This window comes from Entelurus aequoreus, linkage group LG08 (genome assembly GCF_033978785.1).
Source record: "Entelurus aequoreus isolate RoL-2023_Sb linkage group LG08, RoL_Eaeq_v1.1, whole genome shotgun sequence".
Classification (NCBI taxonomy): Eukaryota; Metazoa; Chordata; class Actinopteri; order Syngnathiformes; family Syngnathidae; genus Entelurus; species Entelurus aequoreus.
In genome coordinates, this window is record NC_084738.1 from 74,255,369 (window position 1) to 74,270,368 (window position 15,000).

General features: G+C 31.9%; 1 protein-coding gene across 1 annotated transcript in view; it reads left to right on the plus strand.

Moving 5' to 3' along the window:
• Nucleotides 1-15,000, plus strand: part of LOC133656447 (F-box/WD repeat-containing protein 10-like) — a 25,209-nt gene that overhangs the window by 8,832 nt on the left and 1,377 nt on the right. The window contains exons 4-8 of the mRNA XM_062057526.1: nucleotides 735-1,006; nucleotides 2,334-2,537; nucleotides 4,308-4,429; nucleotides 13,022-13,176; nucleotides 13,240-13,382. Of these exons, the coding sequence (XP_061913510.1) occupies nucleotides 735-1,006; nucleotides 2,334-2,537; nucleotides 4,308-4,429; nucleotides 13,022-13,176; nucleotides 13,240-13,382 (896 nt within the window). The remainder of the gene's footprint in view (nucleotides 1-734; nucleotides 1,007-2,333; nucleotides 2,538-4,307; nucleotides 4,430-13,021; nucleotides 13,177-13,239; nucleotides 13,383-15,000) is intronic.

Genomic DNA, 15,000 nt, shown 5'->3' on the forward strand with positions numbered 1-15,000 from the left:
AGTGTTGTGATGGGTGTTGTTGTTGTGTCAGCATTGTTGTGATGTGTGTTGTTGTTGTGTCAGCAGTGTTGTGATGAGTGTTGTTCTTGTGTCAGCATTGTTGTGATGTGTGTTGTTGTTGTGTCAGCAGTGCTGTGATGAGTGTTGTTGTGTCAGCAGTGTTGTGATGAGTGTTGTTGTTGTGTCAGCAGTGTTGTTGTTGTGTCAGCAGTGTTGTGATGAGTGTTGTTGTGTCAGCGGTGTTGTGATTAGTGTTGTTGTTGTGTCAGCAGTGTTGTGATGAGTGTTGTTGTTGTGTCAACAGTGTTGTGATGAGTGTTGTTGTGTCAGCAATGTTGTGATGAGTGTTGTTGTGTCGGCGGTGTTGTGATGAGAGTTGTTGTTGTGTCAGCAGTGTTGTGATGAGTGTTGTTGTGTCAGCAATGTTGTGATGAGTGTTGTTGTGTCGGCGGTGTTGTGATGAGAGTTGTTGTTGTGTCAGCCGTGTTGTGATGAGTGTTGTTGTTGTGTCAGCATTGTTGTGATGTGTGTTGTTGTTGTGTCAGCAGTGTTGTGATGAGTGTTGTTGTTGTGTCAGCATTGTTGTGATGTGTGTTGTTGTTGTGTCAGCAGTGTTGTGATGAGTGTTGTTGTTGTGTCAGCAGTGTTGTGATGAGTGTTGTGGTTGTGTCAGCAGTGTTGTGATGAGTGTTGTTGTGTCAGCATTGTTGTGATGAGTGTTGTTGTTGTGTCAGCGCTACAGGGGCGTCAAGTTAGTCAACCCTTCCTACGCCAGGATGATCGATGTTCTGGTTCCAGCCCAGGACCAGGACCAGGACCAGGACCAGGACCAGGACCAGGACCAGGACCAGGACCAGGACCAGGACCAGGACCAGGAGTCCGCTTGCAGACGTCTGAAGAAGTGGCCTTTTCATGCGGCCTACACCAACATGAGGACCAGCACCGTCCGCATGGAGGAGAGGAACGTCTACTGTGGAGCTTACTTCACCTGTGTGCTGCTGGACGAGTGAGGCACTCATCACATGACCTCATGAGGAGGAGGAGGATGACGTGATGATGTGATGATGATGAAGTGATGACGTGATGATGAGGATGATGATGATGATGACGTGATGATGATGATGATGAGGATGATGAGGATGATGACGTGATGATGAGGATGATGACGTGATGATGAGGATGATGACGTGATGATGAGGATGATGATGATGATGAGGATGATGATAAGGATGATCATGACGTAATGAAGATGTGGATGATGAGGTTGATAATGATGATGATTATGAGGATGATAATGAGGATGATAATAACGATGATGATGACGGTGATGAGGATGAGGATGAGGATGATGACGATGATGTTGATGATGATGATGAAAATGATGATGATGATGATGATTATGATGATGGCGATGATAATGATGACGATGATGATGATAAGGATGATGATGAGGATGATGATGATGATGAGGATGATGATAAGGATGATGATGAGGATTTTGATGATGAGGATGATGACTAGGATGATGAGGATGAGGATTAGGATGAGGATGATGATGAGGATGATGAGGATGACGATGGTAAGGATGATGATGAGTATGATGATGATGAGGATGATGATAAAGATGATGATGATAAGGATTATGATGAGGATGATGAGGATGATGAGGATGATGAGGATGACGATGGTAAGGATGATGATGAGTATGATGATGAGTATGATGATGATGAGGATGATGATAAGGATGATGATGAGAATGATGACGAGGATGATGATGATGATGATGAGGATGAGGATGAGGATGATGAGGATGAGGATGATGAGGAGGATGATGATGATGACGATGATGAGGATGAGGATGAGGATGAGGATGATGATGATGATGATGACGATGAGGATGATGATGATGATGACGATGATGATGATGAGTATGATGATGACGATGATGATGAGGATGAGGATGAGGATGATGATGATGACGATGATGATGATTATGATTATGATAATGACGATGATGATGAAGATGATGATGAAAATGATGATGATGATTATGATGATGACGATGATGATGATGAGGATGATGATGAGGACGAGGATGAAGATAATGATGATGATGATGATGATGATGATGATGATGACGATGATGATGATGATGATAGAATAGAATAGAATAATAATGATAAATGATAAATGGGTTATACTTGTATAGCGCTTTTCCACCTTCAAGGTACTCAAAGCGCTTTGACTAGAATAGAGTTTTATTGTCATTATGATGATGATGATGAGGAGGAGGATGATGAGGATGATGATGATGATGATGTTGTGTCCCCCAGAGAGGACCCCCACAGGGTGGTGGACTTCAGAGGTGGTCCCTTCCTGAGCACAGCATCCAAGGACCGCACGGTGCGTCTCTACTATGTGGCGTCTGAAGCCAAGCATGTGGCGCTGATGAAAGGTCACGTGGGGAGCATCCGTGTGGTTTTACTCTGTCCTGACAGGGAGCTCGTCATCACCGCCAGCTGCGACTCCAGCATCAGGTCAATAGTCTCCTTCACCATACAAAACTAATAGTCTTCTTGCTTTCTGTCCTTCACCATACAAAACCAATAGTCTTCTTGCTTTGTGTCCTTCACCATACAAAACTAATAGTCTTCTTGCTTTGTGTCCTTCACCATGCAAAACCAATAGTCTTCTTGCTTTCTGTCCTTCACCATACAAAACCAATAGTCTTCTTGCTTTCTGTCCTTCATCATACAAAACCAATAGTCTTCTTGCTTTGTGTCCTTCACCATACAAAACCAATAGTCTTCTTGCTTTGTGTCCTTCACCATACAAAACCAATATTCTTCTTGCTTTCTGTCCTTCACCATACAAAACCAATAGTCTTCTTGCTTTCTGTCCTTCACCATACAAAACCAATAATCTTCTTGCTTTCTGTCCTTCACCATACAAAACCAATAGTCTTCTTGCTTTGTGTCCTTCACCATACAAAACCAATAGTCTTCTTGCTTTGTGTCCTTCACCATACAAAACTAATAGTCTTCTTGCTTTGTGTCCTTCACCATACAAAACTAATAGTCTTCTTGCTTTGTGTCCTTCACCATACAAAACTAATAGTCTTCTTGCTTTCTGTCCTTCACCATACAAAACCAATAGTCTTCTTGCTTTGTGTCCTTCACCATACAAAACTAATAGTCTTCTTGCTTTCTGTCCTTCACCATACAAAACTAATAGTCTTCTTGCTTTGTGTCCTTCACCATACAAAACCAATAGTCTTCTTGCTTTCTGTCCTTCACCATACAAAACCAATAGTCTTCTTGCTTTGTGTCCTTCACCATACAAAACCAATAGTCTTCTTGCTTTCTGTCCTTCACCATACAAAACTAATAGTCTTCTTGCTTTGTGTCCTTCACCATACAAAACCAATAGTCTTCTTGCTTTCTGTCCTTCACCATACAAAACCAATAGTCTTCTTGCTTTGTGTCCTTCACCATACAAAACTAATAGTCTTCTTGCTTTCTGTCCTTCACCATACAAAACCAATAGTCTTCTTGCTTTGTGTCCTTCACCATACAAAACCAATAGTCTTCTTGCTTTGTGTCCTTCACCATACAAAACCAATAGAATAGCGTTCTTGCTTTGTTATTGGTCAGTGATTGCTATATAGTAAAAAAATCAATAGTGTTCCCGCTCACAGCCGCTAGTCAACCATTTAAAACATTTTGTAAAGGGTTCTGAGACTTGTCGATTGTTGAAAACAACATTATGTTAATTTTTCATCTTGGCTTTATTTTGACACAAATCATTGGAACAAAATCAATAGTGATCTTGCTTTGTCATTGGGCAGTGATCGCTTAAAGGTTGAAGAGGACATCTTTCATTCATAAAGCGCTAAAAACCAACAGATTCCACCTTTGATTATAGATATGTTCGTCCTGTTGTGTCAGGTGATAAAAAAAATCAATGGCGTTCTTGCTTTGTTATTGGTCAGTGATCGTTTAAATGTGGAAGAAGACACAAAAATCAATAGTGTTCCTGCTTACAGCAACTAGTCCACCATTTCAAACATTTTCTGAGTGCTGAAAACAAAAGGATGTACATTTTTCATCTTAGCTTTATTTTGACACATAGCATTGGGAGAAAAAAAAATCAATAGTGATCTTGCTTTGTCATCGGACAGTGATGCCGGATTTTTTGTGTTTTTGACCAGTTTGAGTTCTCCGATCTCCCTGGCGGACATCAATCCTTTGTGTTCCCGCCTCATCTCCACGCGGTGACGAGAACCCTATTGATTTTGCCACTTGCAGGTGTTGGAGCGTGCGGACGGACCAGTGCGTGTTGGTGCTCTACGGCCACTCCAGCACGGTCAACTGCCTGGACATCCACGCCGACAGACTGGTGTCCGGGGCCAAGGACTGCACTGTCAAAGGTAAGAATACTATTCATTTTGAGGCCTATACAGTATACTTTGACATTTTTTGGGGGGGAAATATTGCATATTTTCTGTTTTTGTCACAAAAAAACAAGAGTTTTATTTGACAAAAAGGACATCAAATATAAACCATTTATTTTTGACTTTATATAGATCTGAAGTTGATCTAGATATTTAAATGTAAATAATAAAAAATAAATAAAAATAATAATAAAGATATTTGACACATTTGAAACATTTCTATGATTGACACACTTACTTGAGTGGAGCCTTAAAGGTAAAAAAATATCAATATATTGGTTTTTGAAATTAAAAAATACCAAAATGGCCTCTGCATGCCTTGATTTTTCAATGTGTGGCCCTCAGTGTAAAGTATGGACACCCTTGATATTGACTTTTTATTTGTATTTATTTATTTATAAAAAAAAAAAAAAGTTTTAATTAAAAAATAAAACAAAAAATGTAGCATTTTTTATTTAAAAAATAATAATAAATGTTTTACTTAAAAATTATTTTTTTAAACATTTTTTATTTAATTTTTTTTTTTTTAAATTAAAAAAATATATATATTTTTACAGTTTTTATTTTTTTAATTTATTTTTTGCTAGACACTTAAGTGTGAAAGCAAAAAAAAAAAAATTATGGCTAATTAAAAAAATAAAATATGAGTGGGATTTTTTTCATTTATTTTGAACTTTCATTGCTCAAAAAAATAATAATGAATTAAAATCCATGTTGTTATTCATTTCTGACATATTAGACTTTTTATTTGTATTTTTTTATTTTATATAAAAAAAAAAGTTTTAATTAAATTTTTTTTAAAAAAATGTAACATTTTTTATTTAAAAAATAATAATAAATGTTTTACTTAAAAAAAAAAGTTTTTAACATTTTTTATTTAAAAAAAAATGTTTTAATAAAAAAAATAAAAAAATAGTTTTTATTTATTTATTTATTTTTTGCTAGACACTTAAGTGTGAAAGCAAAAAAAAAAAAGGTATGGCTAATTAAAAAAAATAAAATATGAGTGGGATTTTTTTCATTTATTTTGAAATTTCATCGCTAAAAAAAAATAATGAATTAAAATCCATGTTGTTATTAATTTCTGACATATTAGACTTTTTATTTGTATTTTTTTATTTTATAAAAAAAATAAAAATTGTTTTAATTAAAAAAAAATTAAAAAAATGTAACATTTTTTATTTAAAAAATAATAATAAATGTTTTACTTAAAAAAAATAGTTTTTAACATTTTTTATTTAAAAAAAAAAAGGTTTTAATAAAAAAAAAAAAAAATAGTTTTTATTTTTTTATTTATTTTTTGCTAGACACTTAAGTGTGAAAGCAAAAAAAAAAAGTAGGGCTAATTAAAAAAAATAAAATATGAGTGGGATTTTTTTCATTTATTTTGAACTTTCATTGCTCAAAAAATAATAATGAATTAAAATCCATGTTGTTATTAATTTCTGACATAGACTTTTTATTTGTATTTTTTTATTTTATAAAAAAAATAGTTTTAATTAAAACAAAATTTTAAAAATTAAACATTTTTTATTTAAAAAATAATAATAAATGTTTTACTTAAAAAAAAATGTTTTTAACATTTTTTATTAAAAAAATAATGTTTTAATAAAAAAAATAAAAAAATAGTTTTTATTTTTTTATTTATTTTTTGCTAGACACTTAAGTGTGAAAGCAAAAAAAAAAAAAAGTATGGCTAATTAAAAAAAATAAAATATGAGTGGGATTTTTTTCATTTATTTTGAACTTTCATTGCTCAAAAAATAATAATGAATTAAAATCCATGTTGTTATTAATTTCTGACATATTAGAATTTTTATTTGTATTTTTTTATTTTATAAAAAAAAAAGTTTTAATAAAAAAATAATTTAAAAAATTACAACATTTTTTATTTAAAAAAAAATAAAAATGTTATGCTTAAAGAAAAAATGTTTTAACATTTTTTATTTAAAAAAATGTTTTAATTAAAAACAAAAACAAAAAAATTAACAGTTTTTCTTTTTTTTCTTTTGTTTTTGCTAGACACTTAAGTGTGAAAGCAAAAAAAAAAAAAAAAGTATGGCTAATTAAAAAAAATAAATATGAGTGGGGCCTGTTTGGATCCCCAATCATTTTTGTGGGATTTTTTTCATTTATTTTGAACTTTCATTGCTCAAAAAATAATAATGAATTAAAATCAATGTTGTTATTCATTTATGACATATTTAAGGCTCCAATTACCTCACATCAAATATTGCACTTTGGAATTTTTTTGGGGGGGAAATATTGCATATTTTGTGTTTTGTCACAAAAAAACAGGGTTTATTTGACAAAAAGGGCATAAAACATAAATCATTTATTTTTGACTTTATATAGATCTGAAGTTGATCTAGAGATTTAAATGTAAAAAAAAATAAAAAAAATAATAAAGATATTTGACACATTTGAAACATTTTTATGATTGAGACCCTTACTTGAGTGGAGCCTTAAAGGTAAAAAAAATATCAATATAATGGTTTTGAAAATTAAAAAATACCAAAATGGCCCCTGCACGCCTTTATTTTTCAATGTGTGTCCCTCAGCGTAAAACGAATGGACACCCCTGATATAGACTTTTTATTTGTATTTATTTATTAAAAAAAAAAAAATTGATTTAATTTAAAAAAAAAAAAATAATTTTAACATTTTTGGATTTTTTATAATTTTTTTGCTAGACACTTAAGTGTGAAAGCAAAAAAAAAAAAGTATGGCTAATTAAAAAAACAAAAAGTGGGATTTTAGTGGGATTTTTTATTTTATTTTGAACTTTCATTTCTCCAAAAATAATAATGAATTAAAATCAATGTTATTCATTTATGACATATTTAAGGCTCCAATTGCCTCACATCAAATATTGCACTTTTGAATTTTTGGGGGGGGGGGAAATATTGCATATTTTGTGTTTTTGTCACAAAACACACAATTTTATTTAATAAAAAGGACATAACACAAAAAACATGTTTTACTTAATATTGACATTTAGACCTGAAGTTGATCTAGAGATGTAAGCGTTGAATAATAACAAACTAAATATTGATATATGACACATTTTTAACATTTTTAAGATTGAGACCCTTCCGGGTCCCCCGGGGCCAAACTTAAGGGGAGCCTTAAAGGTAAAAAATAAATAAATCTATATATTGTATTTGTTTTGAAAATGAAAAATACTAATTTGGCCCCCACATGCTTTGATTTTTCAAAATGTGGCCCTCAGTGTAAAAAGTTTGGACACCCCTGATCTAGACACTTAAGTGTGAAAGCAAAAAAAAAAAAGTGGATAATTTTTGTTAATTTTTTTTGAGTGGGACCTGTTTGGATCCCCAATAATTTTAGTGGGATTTTTTATTTCTTTTGAACTTTTTGAAACATTTTCGTAAAAAAAACCCAAAATATGCAATATTTCCTCATAGAATATTTGATGTGAAGTCATTGGAGCCCTAAAAAGGTCAATAATTCATAACAACATTGATTTTAAGTCTTTATTTTTGTTTTGGAGCAACAACATATAAAATAATTTAAAAAAAGATTTGTCTCACTCATAAAAATGTTAAAACCCTTTTTTTATTCTATTTTTTAAAATTTATTTATTATTAATATTATTTTTAATACTTTGTAGCACTTTGAGATTTAAAAAAATGTAAAGTGCGTTACAAATGTAATTAATTATTGTTATTATTATTAAAATTAAGTTACACTTTTTTTTTGTTTTTCACTTTCAACACTTAAATATTTAGATCAACTTCAGATCTATCCGTCGATTGTACGTTTTTATTATTTGTCATGTGTTTTTTTAATGTATTTTTTGTTAAAGAAAACTAAAAAATACAATTATTTCCCCCAAAAATATTTTAAACATTGATTTTGATTCATTATTGTTTTTTGAGCAATGACAGTTTGGAAAAAAAAAATCCACTCAAATTCTCAGGGATCCAAAAGGGAAAAGTGTTAAAGATAAGTCATACATTATTTATTTTTTTACTTTTTTTTACTGTTTTTTTATTTTTTTATTTTTTCAAAATCCAAAATTTATGGCAAAAAAACACAAAATATGCAATGTTTCCTCCCCAAAATGTTCAAAGTGGAATATTTGATGTGAAGTCATTGAAGCCCTAAAAAGGTAAATAATTCATAACAACATTGATTTTAAGTCTTTATTTTTGTTTTGGAGCAATGAAATTTAAAATAATTAAAAAAAGATTGGTCTCACTCATAAAAACTCACACTTTTTTAAAAATTATTTTTATTTAAATTTTTTAAATTTAAATTTTTTTTAATACTTTGTAGCACTTTGAGATTGTGACACATGTAAAGTGTGTTACAAATGTAATTAATTATTATTATTATTATTAAAATTAAGTTACGTTTTTTTGTTTTTTTACTATCAACACTTAAATATTTAGAGGAACTTCAGATCTATCCGTCGATTGTACGTTTTTATTATTTGTCATGTTTTTTTTATGCCTTTATTGTTAAAAAGACAAAAATATGCAATATTTTTCCCAAAAAATATTTCAACATTGATTTTGATTCCTTATTATTTTTTGAGCAATGACAGTTTGAAAAAAAATCCACTCAAATTCTCAGGGATCCAAAAGGGTCCCCATTCATAAAATTGTTAAAGATAAGTCATACATTATTTATTTTTTACTTTTAACATCTCTAGATCAACTTCAGATCCATACAGCAATATTATTTCTTTTTTTTTAATGTTTTTTTTTTTTCAAAACACAAAATTATGTCAAAAAAACACAAAATATGCAATATTTCCTCCCCAAAATGTTCAAAGTGGAATATTTGATGTGAAGTCATTGGAGCCCTAAAGGGGTCAATAATTCATAACAACATTGATTTTAAGTCTTTATTTTTGTTTAGGAGCAATGAAGATTGGTCTCACTCATAAAAATGTTAATAAGTCACACTTTTTATTTTTTAAAAAAAATTTTCAACACTTAAATATTTAGATCAACTTCAGATCTATCCGTCGATTATACGATTTTATTATGCGTCATCTTTTTTTTGTATGTTTTATGCCTTTTTTGTTAAAGAAAACTAAAAATATTCAATATTTTACCCCCAAAAATATTTCAACATTGATTTTGATTCATTATTATTTTTTGAGCAATGACAGTTTTGAAAAAAAAATCCACTCAAATTCTCAGGGATCCAAAAGGCTCCCCATTTATAAAAGTGTTAAAAATAACTCATACATTATTTATTTTTTACTTAACATCTCTAGATCAACTTCAGATCTATACAGCAATATTATTTGTCTTATATTTAAAGTTTTTTATTTTTTCAAAACCCCAAATTTATGGCAAAAAAACACAAAATATGCAATATTTCCTCCCCAAAATGTTCAAAGTGGAATATTTGATGTGAAGTCATTGGAGCCCTAAAAGGGTCAATAATTCATAACAACATTGATTTTAAGTCTTTATTTTTGTTTTTGGGGCAATGACATATAAAATAAAAGAAAAAAAGATTGGTCCCACTCATAAAAACTCACACTTTTTAAAAAAAGTATTATTATTATTGTTATTTTTTTTTTTCCTACTTTGTAGCACTTTGAGATCTTAACAAATGTAAAGTGCGTTACAAATTTAATTATTATTATTATTATTCAAATTAAGTTACACTTTTTTTTCTTCTTTTTTTTACTTTCAACACTTAAATATTTAGATCAACTTCAGATCCATCCATCGATTATACGTTTTTATTATTTGTCATGTTTTTTTAATGCCTTTTTTTTTTTTAAAGAAAACAAAAATATGCAATATTTCCCCCCCAGAAAAATATTTTAACATTGATTTTGATTCATTATTATTTTTGAAAGAAAAAAAAAAGGCCCCTTTTATGGAGCCCCTAAAGGGACATGGGGGAAACAATTTTTTAAAATAATTTTTTTGTATCTCGTGGGCACAAGAAACTATCTCGTGCACACGAAAAACTTTTTATAAAGTTATAAAAAAACAAATAAAAATTGTTTTGAATTTTTTGTTTTTTTAGACAGTATCTCGTGCGCACGAGATGCATGTCTAAAGAAAAAAATAAAGAAAAAAATAACACATTTTTTTAAAATAATTTTTTTGTATCTCGTGCGCACAAGAAACTATCTCGTGCGCACGAGATACTTTTTATAAAGTTATAAAAAAACAAATAAAAAATATTTTGAATTTTTTGTTTTTTTGTTTTTTTAGACACGTATCTCGTGCGCACGAGAAACTTTCTCGTGCGCACGAGATACATGTCTAAAGAAAAAAAAATATAAAAAATTAAACATTTTTTTTAAAATATTTTTTTTGTATATCGTGCGCACAAGAAACTATCTCGTGTGCACAAGAAACTTTTTATAAAGTTATAAAAAAAACAAATACATTTTTTTTTGAATTTTTAGTTTTTTTGTTTTTTTAGACATTTATCTCATGCGCATGAGAAACGTTCTTGTGCGCACGAGATACATGTCTAAAGAAAAAAAAAAAAAAAAAAGTTTATAATTTTTTTGTATCTCGTGCGCACAAGAAACCATCTTGTGCGCACGAAAAACTTTTTATGAAGTCATAAAAAAACAAATACATTTTTTTTAAAATTTTTTGTTTTTTTAGACATGTATCTCGTGCGCACGAGAAACTTTCTCGTGCGCCAGAGATACATGTCTAAAGAAAAAAATAAAATAATAATTAAACATTTTTTTTAAATAATTTTTTTGTATCTCGCGCGCACAAGAAACTATCTCGTGCGCACGAGAAACTTTTTATAAAGTTATAAAAAAACAAATACAATTTCTTTTGAATTTTCTGTTTTTTTGTTTTTTTAGACAGTATCTCGTGCGCAAGAGAAACTTTCTCGTGCGCACGAGATACATGTCTAAAGAAAAAAATAAAGAAAAAAATAACAATTTTTTTAAAAATAATTTTTTTGTATCTCTTGCGCACAAGAAACTATCTCGTGTGCACGAGAAACTTTTTATAAAGTTATAAAAAAACAAATACAATTTCTTTTGAATTTTTTGTTTTTTTGTTTTTTTAGACAGTATCTCGTGCGCACGAGAAAGTTTCTCGTGCGCACGAGATACATGTCTAAAGAAAAAAATAAAGAAAAAAATAACACATTTTTTTAAAATAATTTTTTTGTATCTCCTGTGCACAAGAAACTATCTCGTGCACACGAGAAACTTTTTATAAAGTTATAAAAAAACAAATACATTTTTTTTTTGAATTTTTTGTTTTTTTGTTTTTTTAGACAGTGTCTCGTGCGCAAGATAAACTTTCTCGTGCGCACGAGATACATGTCTAAAGAAAAAAATAAAGAAAAAAATAAAACATTTTTTAAAAATAATTTTTTTGTATCTCTTGCGCACAAGAAACTATCTCGTGCGCACGAGAAACTTTTTATAAAGTTATAAAAAAACAAATACATTTTTTTTTAAATTTTTTGTTTTTTTGTTTTTTTAGACATGTATCTCGTGCGCACGAGAAAGTTTCTCGTGATACATGTCTAAAGAAAAAAAAAAAAAAAATTAAAAATTTTTTCAAATAATTTTTTTGTACCTCGTGCGCACAAGAAACTATCTCGTGCGCACGAGAAAATTTTTATAAAGTTATAAAAAAACAAATAAAAAATATTTTGAATTTTTTGTTTTTTTAGACATGTATTTCGTGCGCACGAGAAAGTTTCTCGTGCGCACGAGATACATGTCTAAAGAAAAAAATAAAGAAAAAAATAACACATTTTTTTAAAATAATTTTTTTTGTATCTCGTGCGCACAAGAAACTATCTCGTGCGCACGAGAAACTTTTTATAAAGTTATAAAAAAACAAATAAAAAATATTTTGAATTTTTTGTTTTTTTTAGACATGTATCTCGTGCGCATGAGAAACTTTCTCGTGCGCACGAGATACATGTCTAAAGAAAAAAATAAAGAAAAAAATAACACATTTTTTATAAAGTATAAAAAATCAAATACATTTTTTTTTGAATTTTTTGTTTTTTTGTTTTTTTAGACATGTATCTCGTGCGCACGAGAAACTATCTGGTGCGCACGAAAAACTTTTTATAAAGTTATAAAAAACAAAACAAACAAAAAAAAAAATTTTAAACATTTTTTTTTGTATCTCTTGCGCACAAGAAACTATCTCGTGCGCACGAGAAACTTTTTTATAAAGTTATAAAAAATCAAATACATTTTTTTTTGAATTTTTTGTTTTTTTGTTTTTTTAGACATGTATCTCGTGCGCACGAGATACTTTTTATAAAGTTATAAAAAATCAAATACATTTTTTTTTGAATTTTTTGTTTTTTTTGTTTTTTTAGACATGTATCTCGTGCGCACGAGATACTTTTTATAAAATTATTTAAAAAAAAAAAATTAAAAAAAAAAAAAAAATTCCCCCATGTCCCTCCAGGGGCTCCGTCCACTTTGGACACCCGTGCTTCAGATCTTCCACACCAAACTCCTCCAAGCGCACAACAAAAGTGTCAACATGGACTTTATTGCTCTTGTTTATGTTTACTTCCTGACCGAGCCGGGCCTTTCCCAAACGATGTGTCCAGTGTGGAGTCTGCAGACGGAGAAGCACCTGGAGGAGTTCAACTTCAAGCACCGCAAGTCGGTGCGCTGCGTGAAGATCAACGCCACCACCGTGTTCAGCAGCTGCGACCGCGGCGTGGTCAAGCTGTGGGACGCCGAGAACGCCACGCTGCTCAGGGTGAGGAAGAGGCCCCGCCCCCTCGCCAACACGCCACGCCCTAACGCTCGCCCGCGCTTGCAGACGATCAACGCCCACGGCCACCCGGTGAGATGCATGTTTGTGGACCGCTGGCACCTCCTGACCGCCGACACCAACGGGCAGGTGATGGCGTGGAGCAGCAGGGGTGACGCCGAAGGTTGTCTGATGACCTTTAGCCATCCCAAGTAAGCATTTAGAGTAGCCAGTGTGCAGCTCACGTCCACTCGGACAAATACTCACTCACAAGACATTCCGAATCCATTTTATTCTTAAAATAATCGAAAAAAGATTCGAATCACTCCAAGAGTCGGAATTGACTCGTGGGTTATAGCAAGATTCACATCCTTACTACCCATCGGAAACTGGCTTGTGGTGAAAACGTCACATTTACATGATGGCATTCATCTTTCCCCCTCGAGAACCGTAGCTCCCCCGGGCCGGCAGCACTCGTGCACCCCCAGACAATGAGACTTATCTTGATTTTTTTATTTTTTTTGGACACAATAGTGAAACCTGTTTTGAAAAGGTTTTATCATCATTTTCCTACCAAATAATACATTGTGAGAATCGATTTGAATCGAGAATCATGTCGAATTGAATCGTAACCCCAAGAATTGAATCGAATCGTGAGTCGGTGTAAGATTCACATCCCGACTACCCATCGAAAAGGATGTTTCAAAAACTGCCATGTGGTGAAAATGTCACATTTCATGTTGGCATTCATCTTTCCCCCTGAGAGAACCGCAGCTCCCCCGGGCCGGCAGCCCTCGTGCACCCCCAGACAATGACACTTATCTTGATTTTTTATTTTTTTAACACTAATGAAACCTGTTTTGAAAAGGTTTTAACGTCATTTTCCAACCAAATAATATATTGTGAGAATCGGTTTGAATCGACAATCGTGTTGAATTGAATCGTAACTCCCAAGAATTGAATCGAATCGTGAGTCGGTGTAAGATTCACATTCCGACTGCCCATAAATTACGTTAGAAAACTGCCATGCGGGGAAAACGTCACATCGACATGATGGGATTTATGTTTCCCCCCTGAGAGAACCGTATCTCCCCCGGGCCGGCAGCACTCGTGCACCCCCAGGTAGTGACACTTATCTTGATACTTTTTTTTACACAATAATGAAACCTGTTTTGAAAAAGTGTTATTTTCCGACCAATTAATACATTGTGAGAATCGGTTTGAATCGAGAATCGAGTCGAATTGAATCGTAACCCCAAGAATTGAATCGAATCGTGAGTCGGTGTAAGATTCACATCCCGACTACCCATCGAAAAGGATGTTTCGAAAACTGCCATGTGGTGAAAATGTCACATTTCATGTTGGCATTCATCTTTCCCCCTGAAAGAACCACAGCTCCCCCGGGCCGGCAGCACTCGTGCACCCCCAGACAATGACACTTATCTTGATTTTTTATTTTTTTAACACAATAATGAAAACTGTTTTGAAAAGGTTTTATCATCATTTTCCTACCAAATAATACATTGTGAGAATCGATTTGAATCGAGAATCGTGTCGAATTGAATCGTAACCCCACGAATTGAATCGAATCGTGAGTCGGTGTAAGATTCACATCCCGACTACCCATCGAAAAGGATGTTTCGAAAACTGCCATGTGGTGAAAATGTCACAGTTCATGTTGGCATTCATCTTTCCCCCTGAAAGAACCGCGGCTCCCCCGGGCCGGCAGCACTCGTGCACCCCCAGACAATGACACTTATCTTGATTTTTTTTTTTTTTTTTGACACAATAATAAAACCTGTTTTGAAAAGGTTTTATCGTCATTTTCCT